This window comes from Populus nigra, chromosome 12 (genome assembly GCF_951802175.1).
Source record: "Populus nigra chromosome 12, ddPopNigr1.1, whole genome shotgun sequence".
In the NCBI taxonomy this organism is placed as follows: Eukaryota; Viridiplantae; Streptophyta; class Magnoliopsida; order Malpighiales; family Salicaceae; genus Populus; species Populus nigra.
Window position 1 is genome coordinate 11,189,279 of NC_084863.1, and position 25,844 is coordinate 11,215,122.

Genomic DNA, 25,844 nt, shown 5'->3' on the forward strand with positions numbered 1-25,844 from the left:
CAAAAAAATACCCATTTTTCTAGTGTTGTAAAATGATCTAGCCGTTTTGAGAAATGACTAGACCGATTTAATAAAATGGTCGGTCCATTTCTCAAAATGATCAAACCTATTTGGCCACTATCTCCTTAAAATTGATGGTGTGTTGTCAAATGAGAAGGAGAGTATTTTTATTCCTTCTTCTTTCGTTTCACTTTGAAGGGTTAAAAAGTGATATTTAGGAGTGAAAATAGAGGATTTTGATAGAGAAAAACACATTTTACACTAAAAATCAAGAAAGATCAAAGAGGTGAAAGATTAAATTAGAGAGAGAAAGTGAGGGTGGTAAAGGAAGGACAAAACTTGAAGGATTTATTGCTAGCTAACTTGTGGAGTACATATTATTGCTTGGTAAGGTGTTTTAAACTTATATGATCAAGTTATCAAGAAATTTAAATTGATAGTTTGATTTAATGTTCAATTCTTGAACTTAGGGTTTTATATGTGAATTCGGGGATTTTGTTAATTGGCAATGGGATAATGTTGGGATGGGTTAATAATATGGAAATGGCCTTATATCATAAGTAATTGAAGAAAGAATTTTGGTAATTTGGCTTAGATGAGGGCCGACCAAAAGAGAAAAGGGTAAATGGTTTTAAGCTTTATAAATTATGTGTTTCAATGAGAATTGATAGTGATATTTAGGTCTTGTGGTGACAAAGAATATCTTAATTGTTAAACCATATAGTAGAGCAGGTGCTGGGATATCACGTATAACATGTAGTTGTTCAACGCCTATGTTTCTAATTCATTTCATTATGAGAAATGTTAGTTCCTTATGATTCTATACTACTTGTTGGATTGATAATGAATAATGAATAATAAAAAGGAAACAAAATAATATAATGGACTTGATTAGCTAATTTGAGTTAGGAATAATTTCTTATATCAGTGTGTTTTCATTGATATCGACATTACTTAAATTTGATCAGCTACTCCGAGTATGGAGGCTAATGATGTATCGGGGTCCTTGGCATTAGCATTTATGAAAGTGGAATTAAAATATTAAAATGGACTTGATTAGCTATTTCGGGTTAGGAATAGTTAATTATATCAGTGGGTTTTCATTGATATCAGCATTATTTAAATTTGATTAGTTACTCCTAGCATGAAGGCTAATGATGTCAAGGGAACCTTGGCATTAACACTTTCAATGGATGAATCTAAATACTATGATAGATTTGATTAGCAATTTTGGGTTTGGAATAGTTAATGATACCAGTGAGATGCACTAATATCAACAATTTCAATAAAATCTATTAGTCAATCATTGTAAAAGAGACTAATGATACTCATGGGGTCCATCAGTATCGACATCACCATTTTAGAGAATTGACAGAGGGAAAGAGAGTATTTGATTAGTTATTTTTTTAAGAAAGATGAAGAGCTAATATTGCTAATGAGAATATATTGGTATTGATATTTATATGAGGACCATCTTTAAGTGATGGGTTGTGATTTCAAATGGAAATGGTTAATGATATAGAGAGTATCATTGAATGATGAATGTTAAAAAAGAATAAAAAAGGTCATAATGTTGAGGTAGAAGTTGTTAAAGAGAAATGAATGAATGACGGTAAAGGCTTTGTTGTATTATTGTCATAAAAGAAGTGAAATTTCAAGTAAAGCTTCCATTGTCATTGTTATTATTATTTTATTTATATTTATATCATATGTTGTATTTTTACAAGTCCATCGCATTCACACTAGGAGTGATTCCTGCTATATTTTATCTTTTATTATATAGACAAAGAACATTATACTTGTATTTTGAAACCATGTAAACTTTTGGTATCTTGTAATTTAATGATACGCTTTTGGTATGTATATAAATATATATTAAGCCTTCTTTTGACGTAAATTTATGTTGTGTATTGTTGTATAGAATTTTTGATGTGAAGATGATAAATGTTGTGATTAAGATCCATGATAATTGGATCAGAATTGAGTAAAGAATTATAGGAATAAAACATGTTTGTATCAATAACTTGAGACCTCTTAGTATAGGAAAGACTCTGTTTAAATTTCAATAGATTTTTTTATGGACTTACATATACAAAAAAAAATCACATGTTTACTATAATATTGTTTGGGTGTTGTCCTAGAAATTAGACTATCATATATTGGTATTAGAGCAACCAGTTATTATTTCATGGATTAGGATGTTATTGTCATTTTGAAAGAAAAAAATGTTTCAGGATGGTTTGAATAAGGCAAGGTCACACGACCAAAAGATTGATGTCTTCTCCCAAGTGTAGGAGTGTCGAAGTAATAAATAACCCGGCAAGACCGGGGTCGAACCACAGGAAGGTTAACTATATAAATTATAAATATTAATAATAATAAATTGAAGAGAGTTTTGAGATGTGATATTGATAAAAACATTGTCAAGGTTAGAGGATTCACTAATGGTATTTCAAACAAGTATAGTATAAACTCTTATTACTCAACTGGAAACCACACACAAAGGAGGTTCCAATCGGATTATAAATTGTTAACATTATTACATTAGTTATCTTATTCGAATAATGCTAATACTTGTAAATGTTGTCAGGTATTCATGATTATAACTTATGTTAACAAACAAATCAAGTTCCTTTCATAGTACAGGTGTCGGTTATACCATACGGTTTGGGTTATGAAAGTGCCAAGTATTTGTTGTACCAATGTTATACAATATAAATCTAGATTAATCATTTAACAAGCAAAGTATTAAGAGTGAATAAGATAACAAATACAAAACATGTTAGTATCAAACATTAAAGTTCATGTTGAGTTTATACTATATTTATTCTTACACCATTAGTGTAACCTTTTCACCTTGACATAATAAACTTAGCTAAATATAATGAAGAAGAGAAACATAAATAAACAAGATACGAACATAAATAAAAAATAAGTTAACTAAGTAAAAGAAAGGAAATGAAAAGCATAAACAAGAGATTAATATAAACAAAACTTAAGCATTACAAAAATATAAAGAGAGAGAGCAAGAATATGATCTTGATCTGAAAACCAAGATGCCAAATGCATGGAAAATGCCTCCTTTTATAGGTCAAAATTAAAAACTATTGATTTGATGACTAATTGTTAAGTGGGTGGTCACATCTTGACTTGGTGACAATCCTTATCTTCTTGTCTAAACAAAACGTCGTTGCTAACGTCAGAATTTGAATAGATTTTTGTCATGAAAGTTCTAGGGAATTGTTTCAGCTTTCCAACAAAAAATGAATCGGTGCATTTGGACTTTTAGAACTCGAGATATGGGTTGAACACTGAATAATATCTGGACTACATGACAGATTCTGACTTCTCTGTTGTTGCTAAGATTTGGACTTCCAAACAGCAAAATTGAGTCTTAAATTCCCAATGAATGTTTTAGGCCTATGTCTTAACTTTCTAGCCATAGAAACCAGATTGAAATCCAAGATCTATAGCTCTAGTATGACCCAATGACTGAACAGTGTTCCAGTTTGGACTGAACCAACATCTCTTTTCTAAGCTTAACTCTCTCTTTGTCTTCTCAATTTCAGTAGTTAAACTCATCAATCAATCCTTTGATCTATGTGATAGGCCTGCATTTAAGATGAACATTTACCGTAAATTTAAGGTATCTTATAGTATCAAACTTGTTATTATATAACATGTTTTAGTTAAGGAGTTATTGATATTTCAAGTGCAAAATGGTGATATAAAACCTTGATAAAAATACACTTTTAAGTACTAATCGCAAGGGCCAAAACTGACCCGTCTCTAACATGGGGAAAAAGGTTAGGTTTACAGTGTATGAGTGATCTAAAGGGGGATCCATTGAAAGATACTGCCTCACATATACCTGCAGCATCATTACACTCTAAAAATGGTGAAGCATTAAGATATTATGATAATTATGTTATCTAACAAGCAGAGGTATCATTACCTAAGGCATTTGATAGATAGGTTCAGGATAGATAAAGACAAATAGATTAGGCCCTACAGATGGCACCGGTTGTTTCAGCTAACCCCATTTTAGTCCTTGTTTTTTCTAGAACAATTGTCTAGGGTAATGGCAGCAAAGGTGACAAGATTTTCTACTGTAGCTCCTAGAGTGAAGAGGGTGGTTACCTTGGTACACTGGGTTAAAGGTATGAGAGAGTTAAGTTGTGTGATCTATTCAGGAGACGAGGATGTCGAGGTTGTAAATCATTGGCTATACCGAAGGAGGTACAAGTTGATTATGTAACCTAACTATTAATAGAGAGTGTCCATTCTTGGTGGGAGATTATCATGGAGAGGAGATATGAGGATGTGCTAATGTGAAAGGATTTCAAGGAAAAATATGAGGAAAGTACTATTATTGGCAGCATAGAAGGGAGAAGAAACAAGAGTTCCTAGATTTGAGATAGGGAGACCTAACTGTACTGGAGTATGAGAGGAGGTTCCAAGACTTATTTATTTTCTCATAAACATATCTTACTACTAAGCGCTATTAAAGATGGTCTTGATAGCTATGGAGTTTCAGTTCATCTACGAGTTGGTACAGGCTGCTTAGGGTATAAAGAAAGTGATTAGAGATACATCGAGGTCAGGGGTGGGACAAGATCAATTAGTTGGGCCAAAGAAGAGGGATTTTATGTTTTCTACTCGCATACCACCTTTTTTCAAAGAAAGGAAAGAGTGGTAAGTCATTTGTACAGTTTCATAGAAGAAGGGGAAGTTTGACTACATGGGGGAATTTAAGGGGATCCAGAAAAGTTAGCAGTAGAGGATCTTTGGGTAATCAGGCTCAGCAGGGGGCCATCACTGCAGAAGGGTTTACTAAACAAAGAGGAGTCGTATATCCACTATGTGGGAAATGTAATTAGAAACACTCTAAAGACTGCTCAATGACACTAGGGAGGTATTATAATTGTAGGGGTAAAGGGCATTGATGAAGGGATTGTTAGTATTTAGAAAGAGGTTATTTCTAGTATGGAGATGCAAGCTAAAAGAAGTGTCCTCGTAGGGCTATCGAGGCAGCACAAGGGTAGAGAGTTGCTATATAGAGTTAGCAGCAGTCGGTTATTGTTGATCGACCTATAAGGCCTACACGTCTAAGACGAGTGCTCATCGAGGTCAACCCAGGTTCTAAGAGCAAAGGACTTGGGTAGAGTATACCATATGACCTAAAAGGATGTCGAAACAGTACCATATATGGTGGCAAGTACATTGAAATTAGAATTGATACCAGATTATGCTTTATTTGATCCTTCAGCCAATCATTCTTTTATATCATGTCAAATCGTAAATAAATTACATGTGTTACCTAGTAAAATGAATGTGGGGGTAACTGTTAGTACACCTCTAGTAGAAAACATAAACATTAATGATATTTATAGATGGATAAAACTATATATTGAAGGGTTAACTTTGAGAGTAGATCTAATGCCCTTGGATTTATATGGTTTTGATTTGCTTTTGGGTATGGATTGGTTAAGTAAGCATCAAGCACAAGTGGATTGCTTAATGAAAACAATGACTATTCAAGGAATAAGTGGGAAAAGGGTAGTGTTTAAGAAAGAAAAAAGTAATATCGAGTTATGTAATCTCAATCATGACTACTAGGAAATTGATTAGGAAAAGATGTCTCACTTATTTAACTCATATGAGGGAATTAAAATGGGATAGTATTAAGTTGGCTAGTATTCTTATTGTAAGGGAATTCCAGGATGTATTTCTCAAAGAATTACCTAGATTAACTTCGACTAGAGAGATTGAAATTTTGATTAAACTCTCCCTAGAACCATCCCTATAGCTCAATCTCCCTATATAATGGTGCTCGCAGAATTGGATGAATTAAAGGTCTAGTTATAAGAGTTACTAGACAAAAGATTTATTTGGCCTGGTAATTCACTCTAGGGAGCTCCAATGTTGTATATTGATTATAATCAGTTTAATAAAGTGACCATGAATAATAAGTATCCACTTCCATAGATAGATGATTTGTTTGACCAATTGAAGGATGTTAGGGTATTTTCCAAGATAGATTTGAGATTTGGATACCACTAACTGAGGATTACAAAGCAAGATATACAAAAATAGCCTTTAAAACATGTTATGGACATTAAGAATTCTTGATTATGCCTTTTGGGTTGACAAATGCCCCAATAGTATTTACGAGTTTGATGAATCAGGTGTTTCATCCATGCTTGGATCAATACATAGTAGTATTTATCGATAATATACAAGAATATTCTATTTCCTATAAGGAGCATGAACAACATTTGAAAAATATGCTACAAACTTTAAGGGAAAATAGATTATGTGCAAAACTAGACAAATGTGAGTTGTGGCTCAAGAAGGTTGTATTATTGGGGCATGTTTATCTTTGGTTGACCTGTAAAGAAGTTAGATTTGTTTGGTCAAAAGAAGGTGAATAGAGTTTCCAAGAGTTGAAGGGAAGGCTCACTTCAGCTTCGGTGTTAGTCCTCTCTTCGGGAACATAAAGATTTGTAATATATAGTAATGCTTCCAGGAAAGGTTTAGGGTGTGTGTTGATGTAACATGGAAGAGTAATTGCTATACTTCGAGATAGTTGAAGCAACATAAAGTGAATTACCCAGTGCATGATCTAGAACTTGTAGCGGTAGTGTTTGCTCTTCGAGTATAAAGGCATTATTTGTATGGATCACAAGTTCAAATATTTATGAATCATAAAAGTTTGAAATATTTGATGTCGCAAAAAGAGTTCAATGTACGACAAAGGAGGTGGGTGGAATTAATACAGGATTATGACTGTGTAATTGATTATCACCTAGGAAAAGCTAATGTGATTACTAATGCTTTAAGTCTAAAATAGAAGGTAATAGCTTATGATATGGAGGTTCAAGAATGGAGGAATCTAGAGAAACTAAAAATGATAGATCTACGGTTAAGCTCATATTAAAATTCAATCTATACTTCAAGATAAGATGTTGAAGGATTAATAGTCGGATGAGGAAGTGGAAAGGATTAAGGAAAGGATGAGTCAAGAAATTGAAACGTCTTTTCAAATCTTAAAAGATAGGTAAGTACTAATGGATAGGAAAATTTATTTACTAGAAGATCATGCACTAACGAATGAAGTGTTGAGAGAGGCCTATGAATTTAGATTTGCAACGCACCTAGGGAGTATTAAGATGTACAAAGAATTAAAAGGGTACTACTGATGGCCTAACATAAAGAGGGAAATAATAGAATTTGTGTCGAGCTGCAGGATTTATCAATAAGTAAAGATAGAACACCAGAGGCCTACAGGAAACTCACAATCATTATTAATCACTGAATGCAAATGGGAAGACATTGCCATGGATTTTGTGTCGGGTTTACTCAAGAACAAGAAGGTAGTGATTTTAGATGGGTGATAGTAGATCGATTAACAAAATCTGTCTTGTTTTTACTCATAAAAATGATTGATTTTGTGGAAAAGTTAGCCAGACTGAATGTAAATAAGGTGATTAGACTATATAAGGTGTTAGTATCAACTGAGGTTTACATCAAGATTATGTCCAAATCTGCAACGAGCCATGGGAACTAAATTGAACCAAAGTACTGCATTTCATCCTTAGACAAATGGTCAATCTAAAAGGACTATTCAAACTCTCGAAGACCTTTTAAGGACATGTGTGTTAGAGTTTAAGGGAAATTAGGAGGATCTCTTGCCATTGGTAATGTTGCATATAACGTGCGCGATGTGGTGGAGTGTTAGGATCAAGGAGTCACCTCCTAGTTGTTTCGTTTAGGGTCACTAGGAAATCCAGGTTGAATTGTCTTATTTGAAATTCTAGGGTAAGGAACTAGTTTTAGAAATGAAAGGTATTAGTACTTTTAACGCACCTTACATGATGTAAGCTGCAGTGTGTGGTCTGGATGTAGTTTAAAGGTGTTGATAGATTCCTAACAAATGGTCTGTGTATGGCTCAAAACAAAGATTTATGCTCATGAATACATTTGGCATTTTGAATTTACTATGGGCTCATATGTCCAAATAAAGTTTTATAGGAAGAATCAATGCAGGTGTCCTAATAAGGTTCACCTATCTTGAAAGACGAAAGCGTTTTTCACAACTTGTATATTATAGTGAAAAATACTCTCAATTAAAAATAGTGAATATTCAAAATAATTCTTAGAATTTTCTAGTCAACTCTGATATTTAAATATCAACCTACTTGTAAGTCCAACATTTATACTAGAATGTTGACCATTAATTATAAGAGAAATTTTTTTTTACAAACTTATTGAAATATTGTTCAGATCCTTAAGGAATTTTACAAACTTATTTTAAATTCCTAAAAAATGCAAAAAGAACAACACAAAGATTTTATAAAACAACTTAAAAAAAAACATTTTTTTTCTCTTTTTCATTATTAATAAAATGCAATTTTTTTTGTAAGGATTGGGTCACATGCAACAAGCATGATTTTTTTATTTTTTATTTTTTTAAGGCCATGTTTTGCAAAAACCCTTTTTTTTTTCAAAAACTAAAATTCTCAAAATAGTTTTAAGAGGTGTTTGTCATACACACCTTTAAGCTAAAGAAAACCTTTAGCAAAAACATTGTCAGCTAAACAAGGTTTTAACCTTTGGCATAATGTTGACCTGTTTGGTTTAAAACCTACTGAAAACATATTACTAATGCAAATAAACCCTGGATTATTGACTAATAAAGTCACCCAAAGGGTTCTATGCAAAGAATTGCACCAAAACTAGTCGAAATTATAGGGCCAAGACAATGTTCTTTCCAAGAACACTGCTTTAAAACCCGAAAAATGCCCAGATATAAAACTAGCCACTGTTAAACCCAAAACTAACATTGTAGGCCTCTAATATATACTTTCTTAGTTCCAACAAACCACATTACTATAAACAAGCATATTTGAATCAAACCAACAAATAACATCAAATCATCTAAATTATACAAGATATTTCAAATCCAAAAAATATCAGATTAAAATAGCCTACATGTTCATGCAATATGGATTCAAAATTAGTTTTTCGAGACTCATTTTGGTCATAAACAAACCTAGAAAATCTAGAATATACATCATTACTTCAACATACATTGCTTAAGTTAAACTAAAACAACATTGTTTTATAAAAATAGTTGAAATAAAAGACTTTTATTTCATCTAAAACATAAAAAAAAAACCTTTCAGAAAACAGAATCAAACTATTATAGTAACGAAAGGGGCAACCACAACACTACTTGCCAGGCATTATAAATCTCATCTTCATGCTTGTAAATATATATGCAGACCAAATAACAATAAAAAAATCATTCAAGCAAGCCATATAGAATTCAGTTTTGGTTAGAAAGTATACCTTCAAGCTCCTAGAGTGGCTACTACCTTTTTTGCTTTCATTGTAAGTATTGCTTCCACAAACTTACTGCCCTTTAAAAGCTTAAGAAATCCTTATGCTAGGCTCTTAAACCTTCACACTTAGAGTTTCTTTATTAACCTTTTCTTCTTTTTTTCTCCTCTCTACTTTGATTTTCCTGGGGGGTATTTATAGGGTTTTTGATGGGTTTAAAGATAGATTGATCAAAGCTTAGCTCTTTTAATCAAAATGAGAGGCTTCTAGAGTGCATTTTACAATTGTTAGCTCTGTACCTATATTGTTTTTTCAATGGTGGTTTTGCAACAAACTTGGGTTTTGAAGGTTTTAGTGATTTTTCCAAACTTAGAAACCAAGGAACTTGTTTCTAGACTTTAGTTCTAGAAAGAAATGTGACCACCTTTTGAAAAGAACCTACTGATAAAGCTTGAAGTGGGAACACATGGAAAAGATTAGTGGTTTTGTGAAGTGGGTATCACAGCCATAGATGACCAAGTTAACCACTTTCAAGGCTTTATTAGAGCAATTCCGACGTCATCGTCATTGAAGACCCCCCTCCACATTCATTCATTTGAAAATGTCAACCCAATCAGTCTAGAATTTGAAAATGAAATAATGGTTGCTCGGGGACAAGATGTTGAGTTCATTGAAGAAAATGAGATGTAAATGTTTGATAGAAGTAGTTGATCTATGCAGAGGGGGTATTTCTCAGTTCAACAGTGGTGATCGGAAATGCCACATTTATTCGTTTGAAAGTGCTTACTTGATCCGCCAAAACTTTCAAAAAAGAAGCTAAACAGTGGCTGAATGACACATCATTTAGATTAAACCCTAGAAATTAGGGTTTTTAATATGGGATCTGACAGATTTCATTTTAGTCCCTATTCTTTCAATTTCTTTTAATTGCACTTGAAATTGTTTCCTAAACTCTTAATTTCATGCAATTTCACCCCTACCAAACTCAATTTGGCCCCTGATTTAGTCAATTTCAACCTCTACATTCATGCATCTTTTTTGTTTGGTCCTTGGTTTTGGATTTCTTCAATCAAGTCTTTAATTGCCTATTAAACTTCAATATTTATGCAATTAAGCATTTGATTTGACCAAATTAACTCTTTAAAATATTTCTGCAACTATACCCCCAGACTTTAATTTCTTCCAATTAAAACCTAAACTAACTTCAAAAATCAAATTTTCTTGCAATTAAGTCCTTTAAAAATTCTCATTAAGTCCTTACCAATCTAAATTTGTATTTTTTACCCCAAATAAAAATATTTTCACAAATATAGCCTTTTATCAATCAGGACGGGGTTGCCAATTTTGTCAATTTTATATATTTTCATCCTCCAACTTTTACACTTGTCTTTTTGATTCTTCACCACTAACTTGGACAATCTTCTAAGCTTTCTACATGTATATCTTCTTGTATTTTGGATTTCTTTATCAAATTAAGGTTTTGCATAATAAGATTGTAAAGAAAAATGTGTTTGACGGTCTTTTTAGGTGATCCACCCATCTTGAAATTCTAAAGACTTTGTTTTTTTGTATTTTTTTTAAATGGTCTCATTATCACGGATGACCTGCCCCTTTGGACATTCAAAGATTGATATTTTCATGGGTAACCTGTCTTTTTTCAAATTTCAAAAAGAATTTTAGCAAGTCTCTATACCTCCCTGAAATTGATCTATTTTAACGGGCGATCTGTCTATTTTGAAATTTAGAAATTGGCATATTTTGTCGTGTAACCTACCTTTTTCAAATTCTAAAAGAAATTTTATTAAGCTTTCATGCTTCCTTAAAATTGGTCTATTTTCATTGGCGACTTATCCATTTTGAAATTAAAAAACTGGCCTCTATTCATGGGCGACCTGTCCTTTTTCAAATTCCAAAAAGAATTTCAACAAGCCTTCATGCTTCCCTGGAATTGGTTTATTTTTACAAGCAACTTGGCTATTTTAAAATTCAAAAAGTTATCCTATTTTCATGGGTGACCTGCCCATTTTTAATTTTCAAAAAGAATTTTAGCAAGCCTTCACACTTTATGGATGAGATTTCTTTGTCATTTCTTGTATTTCGCTCACCCATACATATTTCACCACCTTTCCTCTTGATTGGTGAATCATACGCCAACAGTATTTCAAAGTTGAGGTAAAACCATATGCAATGCATGCCTTTCAAAATATAAGCCCCTTTTTTTCTTCATAATCTATTTTTTGATTGATAAGGGTTTTAATTTCTAAAATGGTATCTCTTGCCAGCTCACCCTCCCAGTTTACTTGAGCAAGTCTTTGCGAGTTACTTTCATATCTTGAGTGTTGAGCTGCCTTTGTAGCCTTCAACTTTTATGAGTATTTAAGTTGTGGTGAATCCTATCATATTTTTCCTAATTGGGAATGAATTAAAACTCTTTGACTTATGACAATGTTGTTTTTCTTAGGCTTTTTTCAAATACTCATGACATATAATGTGAACAAAGACAAATACTTTTTCACTTCATCATGATTCTCATAAATGGTTCCTTAAGTCTTTCCTGCTCGCTTGATTAAAATTGACTTTTCAAGGTATGTAATGAAGGCTAAGTTTTATAGCTACCAAATAAAAGGAGTTTATAGGCTCAAATGGTGTTTGAGGGGGGGGGGGGTTATGCGTCTAGGATCATTTTCACTCTTTTATGCCCTTTCATCCTTTTTTTTTCTATTCTTCCAACATATGTTATGATATCAAAGACCTTCACTTTTAGAAGTTAAGACAAGGGATCGTTCCAGGTTTTTTTTTTTAACTCTAAACCTTTGATCAAACACCTAATCAACTTTTCATCCCAAAATCACATTATCTGCTTATATCAAGATACCAACACTCTTTTCTATTCCATTTGCAAGTTCCTCAATGATTTTCTTTTTATTTGTTTGTTGAAGCTACAGGAAAAGCTTTTGCTTGTTTTATAGTTACCAGTGTGTCTTTTCAAGATTTGTCATTTAGGAAAGCCCCCTCTTTTTTTGTTGGGCTCGTTGGGCTATCCTATTCTATGACCTCAATCAAGATCTCATGGATTACGTTCATAGGTATTCTATTTTTTTTAGGTTTTTCGACAACTTTCTCATCGTTAGTGTACATTCTCAGATACCTTCATTCACATCATTTTCTAATACTTGCCCCTAGTGTAGGGTGTTATCCTAGTTAGGGTCATCTTACAAAGGAAAAACTCTCACTTCAACTCAAATTAGGATTGCAAGGGACATATTCATCTCTAGGGAATATCAAAAGTGGTCTTTCCTCATTTCAAACAAGATTAGTTAGGACTAATAAATTGACTTCATTATCATAGCGATTTACACAAATTTGTTTTGTGAGCTCATGACTCCTGAAAACTTTATCTTTTTTATTTCATGTAGCTTTTGCACCACAAACTTTGATGATTGGGTCATCCATTTGGATTTCTGGGTATTTAGTCATCTCCTAGGGAGTTACTAGGTGAATCATTGCACTGGATAAATCATTGATTTTTCTTAAAATTATTAGCCAAAATCAAATCTTGAAAACCTTTGTTTCATAGAAAAAAAATTAAAAAAAAGGTTTTTTACTGAGCCTTTTGAGATCATTTGCAAAACACAAATGTAACTAAATGAATAACCAAACTTTATTAATTTAAAGATGATGAGTACACTATACATAGTATTTCATTACAGAGTCAAAGTTCATAGGCTAGGCAAGTCATCTCCATTTATTTTTGTCAATAACAAAGCTCCCCTAAAGAACTTTTTCTTCATTAGATATGGGCCTTCACAGTTAGGTGCCTATTTACTCTAATATTTGTTAAGTAGAGGTAGGATCTTTCTCAGTATTAGATACCTTTCTTGAAACACCCTAGGTCTAACATTCTTGTCATATGCTTTAGCCATTTTTTATTGATACAACTACTGATGACAGATTGCAGCTGACCTTTTTTCACTTATCAGATTTAACTTCTCGTATCTCATATTGACTTAATCAACTTTCTCAAGTTTTTATTCCATTAATCCCCTTAGAGACGAGATTTCTTCTTCTAATGACATTACTGCTTCTATCCTGTAAACCAATAAATGAGGTGTAGCTCTTGTAGACATCCTTATTATGGTGCGATTTGCATGCAATCCTTGTATATGACTACCATCTTCTGCATATTCTTCTTCATATTCTTGTTGGCAAGTAGAACACCATTCATCTTTCCCTTTATAGAGATGAATTTGAGCGCTTGATTTTTTGTTTTATGCAAAGCTCTACTATCTTTCTTTCATTAAAGTTCTGAGCATTATCAGTCACTATCTTTTCAAGTGCTCCATATCGACAAATTAAATCTCGTTCAATAAATCTCTTCACAACCTTCTAGGTTACATGAGCATTTGAACTGGCTTCCACCTATTTTATGAATTAGTCAATGACCACTAGGACAAACCAATTTCAATTACTAGACTTTGGATTGACATACCCAATTACATCGATTCCTTATATTACAAATGGTCATAAAGATGTTAAATTGAATAGAAGAGTAGGAGGTACATTTATCTTATCATTGTACACCTAATATTTATGGTATTTTTTTGACAAATTATATGCAATCCCTTTCCATGGTCATCCAGAAATACCCTGACCTCTGTATTTGCCTAGCCATCATATATCCATTAACATGAGTTGCACAAATCCCTTTGTGAACTCCCTGGAGTGCTTTTTTTACTTCTATCTCATCCAAACATCTCAACAATGTACTATCATATGACCTCTTGTATAGCGTTTCTACATCAAGGTAATAGTCCATGGCTATACTTCACAAGGTTTTCATATTTGTATTAGATGCCTCCGGGGGATACTTTTGGTGTTAGATAAATTGTTTGATATCATTATACCTAAAATTCCCATCCACTTCTTCCTCAACTAAGCAGTAGCGAGCCAAAAATATTTTGACTTCAATACTTATGGGTTGCACTCTATTCCCATAATCAATTTTGGTCGTGAAAGCAAAAGTGGCTACAACATCAACAAATTGGTTTTTTTCTCTTCCCATATGAGTGGATTTTATCTTGTCAAATTCTTCTGCTAGTTTGGACAATTATTCTTGATATAGACTCAGTTTCTCATCTTTTTTCTGTCATTCTCCTTTCACTTGGCAGATTATCAGCATTGAGTCTTCATAAATATCAAGTTTCTTTATATTCAATTTTAATACAACGTCTAATCTGAGAATGTAAGTTTTATACTCAGCCATATTATTGGTGCATTCAAAATGTAGCTTGATTGAAATAGGATATTGCTTCTTGTTAGGATAAATTATCACTACTCCTGCCCTGCCCTATTGCCATATACATTTACTGCTCCGTCAAAACACATTGTCCACCAATCTAGTTCTTCTTTTCTACTACCAGCATGTCTTCATCTAGGAAAGAAAAATTCAAAAGCTCATAAACTTTAATTGCATTGTCTACCAAATCATTAGCGATAGTACTTCTTTTCACGACTTTTCTTTTTATGTGCACCATGTTATACTCAGCCAACAACACATGTCATCTTGCTATTTTGCTTGATAAATAAGGCTTTTTAAAGATATATCTTAGAGGATTTAATTTTGAAATTAATCATGTATTGTAATACAACATGTACTGGCGAAGTTGTTTTGCAGCCCATACAAGAGCACAACAAAGCTTCTCTACCATTATATATATGGACTCGTAATCTGTAAACTTCTTTCTTAGATAATGTATTGTTTTCTATTTTTTATTAGACTCATCATATTGCCCAAGCACTCATCCCATTGTTTTTTTTATCAGATATAGAATTAACAGTCTACCAAGCATGGGAGGCATCATAAAAAATGAATATTGCAAATACTGTTTGATTTTATTGAAAGTTTCTTAGCATTCCTCCTTCAATACCTTAGGATTTTTATTTCAAAGGAGTCTAAAGATTGGCTCATAAGTTGTTGTCATTTGAGATATAAATCAGCAATATAATTCACATAACTCAAGAACCCTCTTACTTCATTTTCTATTTTAGAAGCTGGCATGACCTAAATTGCTTTTACTTTATCAAGGTCGACTTCAATACCTTGGTTACTTAACACAAATCCTATTAGGTTTCTGGATTTTACCCCAAATGAGCAATTTACAGGCTTCAACTTCAACTAATACTTTCTCAACCTTTTAAACAGTTTTCTCATATTTGACAATGATCTTCTCCCGTTTTTGGATTTAGCAATCATATCTTCCACATACACTTCAATTTTTTATGCATCATATTGTGGAATAGAGTTACCATTGCCCTTTGATAAGTGGCCCTGGTGTTTTTCAATCCAAATAGCATTATCTTGTAGTAAAAGGTTCCCCTATAAAATAACAATGGTTGTCTTGTTTTTAACTTCGTTGGCCATTTTGATCTAGTTGTACCCAAATAAACCGTCCATGAAGGAGTGCATTGAGTTTCATGCTGCATTATCAATCAGGACATCAATATGTGGCAAAGGGAAGTCGTCTTTGAGGCTTGCTTTATTTAAATCCCTATACTCAACACATACTCTAATTTTATCCTTTTCTTAGGAATTACCTACTATATTAGATACTCATTGTAGATATCTAACCACCTCAAAAAAAACCAGCATCCCATAGCCTTTATATCTCCGCTTTCACTTTGAACACCATATTCGGACGAGTTCTTCATAGTTTCTGAAAAAATCATAAAAATCACACTAAAACAACGTTGTCATTTAATTTTTGATGACTACATGAGCCTCTTGGGTCACCTAATTTTAGAACGTTTCGCTATTTTCCAGCTTTAACATAAAGGTATTTACAGACATTTCTTTCATAGTGTGGACAGTTAGTTGTAGTGAAAAATCTGTTTCTTCTATAGCCTTTACAATAGCTCTGACCTTATTGTCATCTTGTTTCAATATGTTAATACCTTCAAGCCTCAGGTAGGATATCCGTCATATCTTTATATTGAATTACATAAGTAGCTTTGGAAAATGATACTTGGATAGGAGGAACGAAAATTTCTTCCTCTCTTCAGATTCCCTTCCTGTCATCCTGGCTAATTTTTTTCTCATTTGATATCACAACTCTTTTATAATCTCTTTTTCCATACTTAAAGCAAAGCCTAAATTTTTGAGATAAAGGGACGAGAAGATTGTAAAACAACTTTGAGATAAAGGAATGAGAAGATAGAGAGACAAAGGGATATGGAAGTAAAGATACGAGATAAAGAGTTAGTAGTATTAATATGGGTGAAAAGATATATGGTGAAAAGACTATAAATAAATCACCAGAGAAGAGATTTTGAAAGAATATTGAAAAAGAAACAAAAACAAATTGACGAGAAAAATCATAGAAAAAAGGGGAAGCTAACACTATAATGCAATAGCCTAGAGAGAAGAATATATATATATATATATATATATATATATATATATATATATATATATATATATATATATATATATTATAAAACCAATAAAAAGGGTAAAAAATCCATCACTTTTTGCAAAAAAAAAAAAAAAAAGATATCAGCCGCCCCATTTCCATCTTTTGATTATCAACAAAACCATCTGCCACCAGTTACCATGTTTTTCTACTCCAATCTGTCATGCTCCTTTTTCTCCAACATCAAATCCAGTCCAACCGAAGTTATCTTCTCTGCAAGCCTTCATAATAGCAACACCACAGAGCTGCCATTCTCCAAGTAACACAAAATTGCGCTACGACACAATCGTTTTGCTCTGCATTATGAATGGTTCTAGCAGCTGCTTCCTCAAAAATTAGTCTTGATCTGTCCTCACAAAAATCAGACCCAATCAACCTGAAAATAATCACAAAACCACCCGAGATTCTAGCCAAAGAAAACCCAAAAATCAACCGAAGAAAAAACTAGAAATCACAACTTGATTACCACCTAAAAAGCCGTTGTTTTTGTATGTCAGCTGCACTTGTAACACACGCCCTATCCACCTCACAGTAGCTCATTCAGCCCGCACCAACACTGCTCTACCTCTTTCCGGTTCATTTCTGATAGTTGTAGAACGTCAATTTCGTGTCCAAAATGAATTTGTTTGTTCTGTATAATTTTTAGCATGATTTTATTGATTTTATGTGAACTTATGTGAACATGGTTGATTGGTATGTATGGATAACTTTTGTGGGTAGACATTTTATTTTCATGTTGGTTGCGTTTACATGTGGATTTTTTTTTTATCCAGAATACTAAGATTTTCGATTATAAAAAAAAAAAACCAGTGGCAGGAGTATTTTTCTTGTGTATGTGTGTAAAAGCTTGTGTTATTTGTTTTTATCAATATGATCACTAAACGAGTGATGTTCATTTTATGTTAAAACTTTGTTATTTTTCTTATAATAAAGAAAAAAAATATTTTTAATTTATTTTATGTTATTTATATTTAACTTAAAGATAGTATGATCATTAAATCATTAAACGGGTCTTTTATTTTGGAAGTTAGAAAAATTTGACATGTTTTTAAAGTTATACATATATATTGTTTTTTTTTAAATGTGGATTTGATATGTGAGTTGAAAAGGTCTCTTTTTTATTTATTTTTCTAAACAGAGTTGCACTTTTGATGAGAATATTCGTTTTATTAATAAATATATACACACACACCTTGTGAATTTTATCATTGTTTGTTAATGCTTTTATCTTTTTATTTTGATCAATTTGTGAAAAATCTTATTTATAATATTTCACGTGTTGGGACATTGTCCCATCATTGCAAGTAAAATTGAATTGAGTTGATATAACCCTATGAAGGCCCAATTAATATGTGTGGAGACCTTTAAGTCTATTTTAGATATAACTTAAAAAATAGATTCAAAGTCTAATTTATCATTTATCATCATTTATGTGCTTTAAAAATGATAATTAAGTTTTGTTATCAAGCCCAAGTCTCAAATCATTGTCATAAGTTAAGTGATTTTTTTTCTTTTCATGAGAATACACATAATGTGCATGACATCAAGGTAATGGTGGAAAAGATTGATCATCCAATAAGAAAACTCTCAGAAAATATTTCGCTATACCTAATTATAGGTCACACCAAAACCAGAAAGTTTCTATTTACCAGATTGAAAACCAATACAATATCATCATACTATGGCATACAATTCTTCACCTAATGTTAGCGATAATGCAACATCTCTTTCAACTCTACCAATAAAAAAGTCATTTATGTTCTTTCAAAGTTGTTCAATCTATTTTAATACTACTCTTAAATCATTATCAATTATCTACATAAATTCTAATTCATACATATTTACTGAAAATTTCAACTCAATAATAAAATTGACAAAATATAAAATGTATCCGTTAAATACGCTATTATTTGCTTCATTATAAAACACCTAAGTTATAAATTCAAAATCAATTTTATCAAATTACAAACAAATATAATTTTTTTAAAATCTTAAACAGATCATAACATGTACAAATCATATAGTCATACAACAAATTTATATGGAAAAAAGCTAAAAAACAAGTAAACACACAAACAAACTATATATACAACAAAAATATGCAATAAAAATTAACATTTTAAAATTGAGTTCGAATAAAAAAAAAAGGACAATTTTGCTTACTTGATGTGGATAGTCCTAAAAAAATATTGAATTCAAATAGGGATGCTAACAGAACTTGGGGCAGCTGAATTTGTTGTGGGAGGTTGATTTATGATAAAATAGAAAAAGGGGTTATGTTGTTTGTTGCGAAGCTGATGGAGGAAAAAGAAAAAATGAGGGAGGAGAGCGAGGTTACTTGTCATGTTATGAATTAAATATTACTAATGGATTGATGGATAAATTTCACCATCAAGTTCATTTCATTGATAATTCTATCTATATAAATAACATGTCATTGTAATTCCTTCAATATATACAGAGGACATATTTTTGTTGGTGTGTACCAATAGATACAGCGAGGGATTATTCTATTGCTAATGTTCATCGCAATCTACCAATATAATGTTTTTGTCGGTATCCCATTTGTTATTGTTAATTTTTTAGGAGTGGTTGTTGAGTTAAATAAGTTATTAAAGAACCTCATATTAATTAGTTAGGATGATAAATTTGAAGCGGTTACTTACATATAAATATGGATTTATAACCTAATAATTTAGATTTTCAAGTTAAAAATGGTGTATATGAATGTAGAGGTATTAAAAAAAAGTAGCTCATCTGTTAAAGTCAAATAATATGAATATTATACATGATAATGAATAAAAAAATTAAAAATTGATATTATGGGTTAGATGGCGGGTCAAGATTTTAAAAATCTAGTCAACCCAACCTAACTTATAAACTCTATAACAACAAACTTAATTTAATTGTATATGCTATGTCTTCTTTTTTAATTGATTCTTTTATTTTAGTTAATTGATTCAATTAATACATTAAACCTAAATTTTTTTGTTACATCTTATAATAGGTTTTAGGCTAATTTATTGAGCCCAAATCTTAATTCTAATTAAGCTCAACCTATGAAAATTAGAAATATTAGTTCAACTTGTGGATATCTATAATATTCAAAAAAAACATTTAACCAACCTGATATGTCAAATTCATTTTGTTCATAAAAAAATGAATAAATTGAGTTTATAGTTTATAAAATATCAAAATTTAAATTTGATATAATTATCAATCCAAACCCATCCTAACTGCATCGATAAACACTCCTACAAAAATGTATACAAGCCTTGGCATTTAGAATCATAGAGATACCCTTGAAGACTATATAGCATTTTTTATATAATTGGGTTAGTTATGTAACTTTTAGAAAGATAGTTTTTTTATGCTTTGTTAGTTTGAAAGTTATTTCAAACACACTTTCAATAAATATATTATTTATATTCTTATCCTCTAAACCATTATACCTCAAATCTTACCACTAATTTTAAATTAATTATCAAGGTGAAAGAAAAGAATTATATATAAAGCTAAGTTATTGCACGTGCCAAAGTCATATCCATTTCTATTTATTTTTTTTAGTCCAATAATAAATTTATTTCTATTGATATATTCACATAAAATATTTTTCATATAATTTCTTTTAAGATACAAACCTTAAATAATAATATCAAGAATATATCCACAACTACTTAATAAATATTTCTCTAAATATAATTTATTTTTATTTTAATAATTTAGATTCAAATAGAATGAGAGAAAGTACTTTAATAGGTATGCGATCATGTGAGATTTTTGAAGTTTAGACAATGTATCAAAGTTTTGCTAACAAAAAATAAAGAATTCGAACCCTATTACCGTTGTTTTTTTAAATAAAATTAATTAATTAAATATATAATAATAATAATAATAATAATAGATTTGTACAAATTTTCCCTTAAAAAATATACTAGGGAATGATATAAAATCATCCTATCACCTCTCTCTCTCTCTCTCTCTCTCTCTCACACACACACACTACCAGATGAAAAAATCGCTCGTCGGTAATTTTTGATCTATTGATAATTCTATCATTAATAAATTTACAGAAAGCTTTACAGACGGACCATGCACGCCTAAAAAACAATTACTTGCTTCAATCCACCGGTAATTTTCTTGGTAATATCGCTAATAGAATAACCATAAGTAATTCCATCGATGTATTGCAGTGGCATTTACAGAAATTATTTTCCAACTCTTTGGAATATACAGACGAAATTTTTTCATTGGTGATTTAACAGTTGCAGTGGTATTTGCTGTAATTCTTTTCCAACTCTCTATAATATACCGACGAAATAAGTCTGTCAATAACCCTGTCAGTAATAATTTAAAAATATATTTTTAAAAAAATCTATTAAACAGAAATAGAAAATAATTAAAAATTAAATTAATATAAAATTAAAATATTTAAAAATAAATTATCTTAATATAAAAATCAAATATTTATTACAAATTTATACATTCAAATACAATGAAACTAGAATAAAGACGATGCTAAAGAAGGAGGAGGAGGAGGAGGATACTAATTACCCTCGAGGTGCACATATACTACTCATCTGTGATCTCATATTTATGACCATTCGACGAAGTTGTTTATAATCCACATAGACTTGTTCATATTTTTCATTGAGATAGGTCGTACATTCTTACACTCCTTGATCTAACAAGGTCACCGACTCTGGAGACTAAATGTTCAGAACCGATTGCGAGCACCCAACTATTGAAATACTACAAACTGTCTGCAAGTTCTTAATTGTAGTGTTAGAGAGTTCGTACACCCGATTATATCGGGTCTACCGGATGATCTTACCTGTAACCACAAATCCAGATTGAAATCTAGATGGGTCAAAAGATCGTCCTCCTATCTCTCCTTCAGCCGGATGTTATATATCTCCTGAAAAAAAAATCATCAAATTAAAGTAAATAATAAATTTAAGAAAAAAATGGTTGAAAACCAACATACCAAAAAGTGTTGAGCTCAGTTATTGACGAACCATTACACCCCTTTTTGGCGGCAATCACTTCGCACGAGTGTTTTCATAAAAAGCTCAATTGGGCTTGGCTCACATCTAAGAGTCGTGGCCTACAAGATAAAAATGTTGTCAGTTAAATATATTTATATATAACAAAAAATTAAAAAATGGATGTAATTTAAATAAATCTTACTATCTACTTCGCATGCAAAATGAACGAAACGAAGCCGTCGTTGTGTGTGGTAACAAAACCGTGAATTTGCTAGCTCTGATTCCTTGCATTGGACTGTGACTGTCATGTGAAATACTCGGACATCACGTGCTGAATGTATTCCACCTATATAGTCTCCGGGATGCATGGTGGCTTGAAATCCTTCCACACTGCCATGTCATTCTAGCTAGGTAAAGTGCTTTCTTTTGTATATTTTTTAGATTTTTTTGCACCTCGTACCAAAAATCACGCAACCTATATGGTATAAATGAATTATCTATAAGTAAATAGCAAATAAAATTTTAATATTTAGAATAAAAAAAATTATCTTGATTTGGATATTACCTAGTTGTAGCGTGATTCTCCCAAACCCTCTTCGCAACATTATCATTTGCTCTATCCCACTCAAATTTTGCCTTGCAGTAAAAATTTATAAAAAGAAAATGATTTCATTAAAGTAAACAAATTAATATAATAAAAATTATGTTAATATTAACCTTAAATCTTGAAACCATGCATGGACCTGCAATTTCCATTCAGAATGTTTGGAAATATGACTTCATTGAAACAATGGATTTTCCATTGATGATTTAAATATTGATATTATTATTCGGGCAGCCTCAATATTTGTGAACCTAAAATTGAATAAATTTAATGAAATATTATTTGTTTATAAATTATTAAATTTAAACCAACTCAAAGCAAAACAAACTTATATTGAAAAGTCGTCCTTCCACAACACCTTGTATTTGCGGGTGAATAGATCCTGCTATAAAAGGACTCCCTTCTACATTGCAGCATCACGTTCGACAAGGTAGGGTCGTGAGTCAATATATGACAATAATCATTTTAAGTATGTATTTTGTTTTAAAACTTGCTCTATAAAATATTTTTTAAATTACTTTTCATATGATAAAATATTTATTTTGTGTTAAAACTTCCTTTATAAAATATTTAAATTGTTTTTTATTTGAAAAAATTAATATTTTTATATGATTTTATATGATTTTCATCTATTAATATTAAAATATATATATATATATGTATTAATATATTTTTCATTAAAAAATATTTTAAAAAACATTATTCATTACACTATCTAACACAAGATAAGACTCCACGTCCACATGGTTAATAAAATGAATATCCTTCACCTGTCATTCTTTTGATGATATCATTTTTGCATTTCCTAATTTATCTTTCAGTGATATTTTGCTCTCTTGATCCAAGAGATGCATGTGTCACTCGCTCGTGAAAAAAGGAAGGTGCGCCATGGCTATGGACTCCAGTAAATGAAACCAGCATCTCCAGAATGACCTAAGCACAACTAGAAAATTAAATAGACCCGTAGGAGGATAAGTGGGTCCAAATCTATTCCACCAAGTTTCAAACCGCGTTAATAAACAGTACTAATTGTTAATTAACTTGATTTCTTGCCTCCAAAAAAAACATTCCTCCTCTGCACTGCAGCATTCAAAACTTAGTAACTTTAATTTAAAAAATATCTTAACTGGTCAGATTTTAAATTTGTTGGTTGATTAGATTTTGAGTTTACTAATTTATTTTTTTAAATTTATATAATCGTTAATTTTAAAGTTTCAAAAAATTAGTTAAGATACAAAAATTAGTTAAAATACACGTAAACTAGTTTAGATATAGAAAGTTAAAAAATAAATTATACACTTGGAAGTATGTGATTGGTTGCTCCATGAAAACCTACAATTTCTTAGGTTTCAAAACAGAAGAAATTTAGATTTTGAACATGCACAAGAACACATCTTAATTTGTCACCGATGTAACTACTTGGAAGCTCCCTTCCTCTCCTACTGAGTCTCCACGTTTCTATCAACTTAGATATCATATGCATGCCCACAAATATCTATATATACTGGAGTAATATAACCGGATAACACCACCTCGTGCTAGCCTATATCGATCATTAATTCCCTCAAACCTCACTAGCTAACTTAGCTGGAACTATAGATGGAAGAGAGAAACACTGCTAGCCATGGTGGTATGAGTTCTAGCTATAGAGGGGTACGAAAGAGGAAATGGGGCAAATGGGTGTCAGAGATACGTGAGCCAGGGAAAAAAAGTAGGATTTGGTTAGGGAGTTTTGAGACACCAGAAATGGCAGCAACAGCTTATGATGTTGCTGCTTTGCATTTTAGGGGATATGATGCAAAACTTAATTTCCCTGACTTGGTTCATAGCCTACCAAAGCCAGCAAGCTCTGATGCTGAAGATATTCGCATAGCAGCCCATGAGGCAGCTATGAGCCTTAGGCCCTCTACAGTTGAGTCCTCCCAAGGTGGCAGCTCTAGCTCAAACGTTGGTCCCATCACGGTTAGGCTCTCACCTAGCCAAATCCAAGCCATTAACGAGTCACCCTTGGATTCACCAAAGATGTGGATGCAAATGTCAGGGATAGCATTGCCAGAAGAGTCCATGATTTACTCCTCCATTGACGTTGGGGAGGAGGAGGAGTGGGACAACAAGCAAACAGATTCTCTTTGGGATCCTTAGGTAACGTGTGCTGATCATGAATATACATACTACTTTGAATATTGGACGTTGCACTAATATAATTATATACGTAATTGCTTTTGACGTATACTCGGCTTTATATATCTAGACTTTGACCTGTATATTTCATGTATTTGTGATTTTAACTAAGGAATTATTCTAGTAAAAGAAGGTATAAGTTTTCTGCCTGGTCGCTGGATAACTGTGAAGAATTGATAAATTAATTAGCAAACGGGGGAATAATTAGTGTTTGAAGGAGAATAATTTATCCGCAGAAAGGGTCAGTGCTGGAAGGACGTTTTTATAGTTTATTCAGATGGGCGGTTTTGGAGGGTCCCACTTGAGGGGATTAAAGTGTTTCTGAACTTGGCTTTTGTCAGCTTGTAGAAGACTTCCCCTTTCTCCTTAGTGGATGACGTGGCGAGAGGGTCTAAAGTATCTCCCACGTTGACTACTTCTTACCACCTTCTTGTGATTGTAAGATCATATGATTCTCATATATTTGAGATTTTTTATGATATTATTTTATTTTCTCATGTACCATATTATTATATTAAACAATTTCCTGTTAATATTATGCTAAGTTTCGTTTATGGATCCATAGAGCCACAAAAGAATCTGTCTAAGAGCAATCCGGATTATTTTAATATTCTGCCTTTTGAGTCCACGCTCCTACATGAAGAAATGCTCCGCCTTGTCCCCGCCGCTCTTATGACACAAAAGAATAACTGAATTTTTTTTTTATCAAAAAGTATAAACATCAATTTTTTACAAAAATAAAAAAGGTTTTCCCGGGAAATTAAAAGAAAAGGTATGCATTTTTATTGTCATCTAGTACACTCGATAAATCTAAAAATTATCTAATAAAAATATAATTTAATTTTAAAATAATATTTTTTTTCTTATAAATATTAAGATGACAACATATTAATGAATTGAACAAATTTTATAACTTAACTCATTATTCAAGTCATAGATTTTACTGGATTTAGTAATTCTATTTTTTAATTATTTTTTATTGAATTATATTGTAATAAAAATAAACAATTATAAAGTTAAGTATCAAACAAATGCTAAAACATTATAAAAAAACCTAAATAAAAATAAAGAATTAAAATGAAAAAAAAAACCACTTTACTGTTTATATAAACAATAAAACAGGTGGTTGTGCTCTCAATTATACAAATAGTTTCAGTTTTGCTCCCAAACAAATTTTACTGTAAATTTTATTCCTCAAGTTTCCAAAATATAAGTTAAGCTTTCCATTCCATCTAAAATATATCTTTTTAATAAAAA

At 31.6% G+C, this 25,844-nt stretch overlaps 1 protein-coding gene across 1 annotated transcript; it reads left to right on the forward strand.

The window, feature by feature from the left end:
- The first annotated feature begins 23,898 nt into the window (after nucleotides 1-23,898).
- LOC133669147 (ethylene-responsive transcription factor ERF021-like) lies at nucleotides 23,899-25,001 on the forward strand. Its single transcript, XM_062089184.1, has one exon. It carries the CDS (start codon nucleotides 24,006-24,008, stop codon nucleotides 24,546-24,548), a length of 543 nt encoding a protein of 180 aa, XP_061945168.1. The 5' UTR covers nucleotides 23,899-24,005; the 3' UTR covers nucleotides 24,549-25,001.
- Nucleotides 25,002-25,844: the final 843 nt, after the last annotated feature.

Excerpts from the sequence above, each read along its gene's own strand:
- LOC133669147 (XM_062089184.1), top strand. The coding sequence starts at position 24,006 with ATGGAAGAGAGAAACACTGCTAGCCATGGTGGTATGAGTTCTAGCTAT.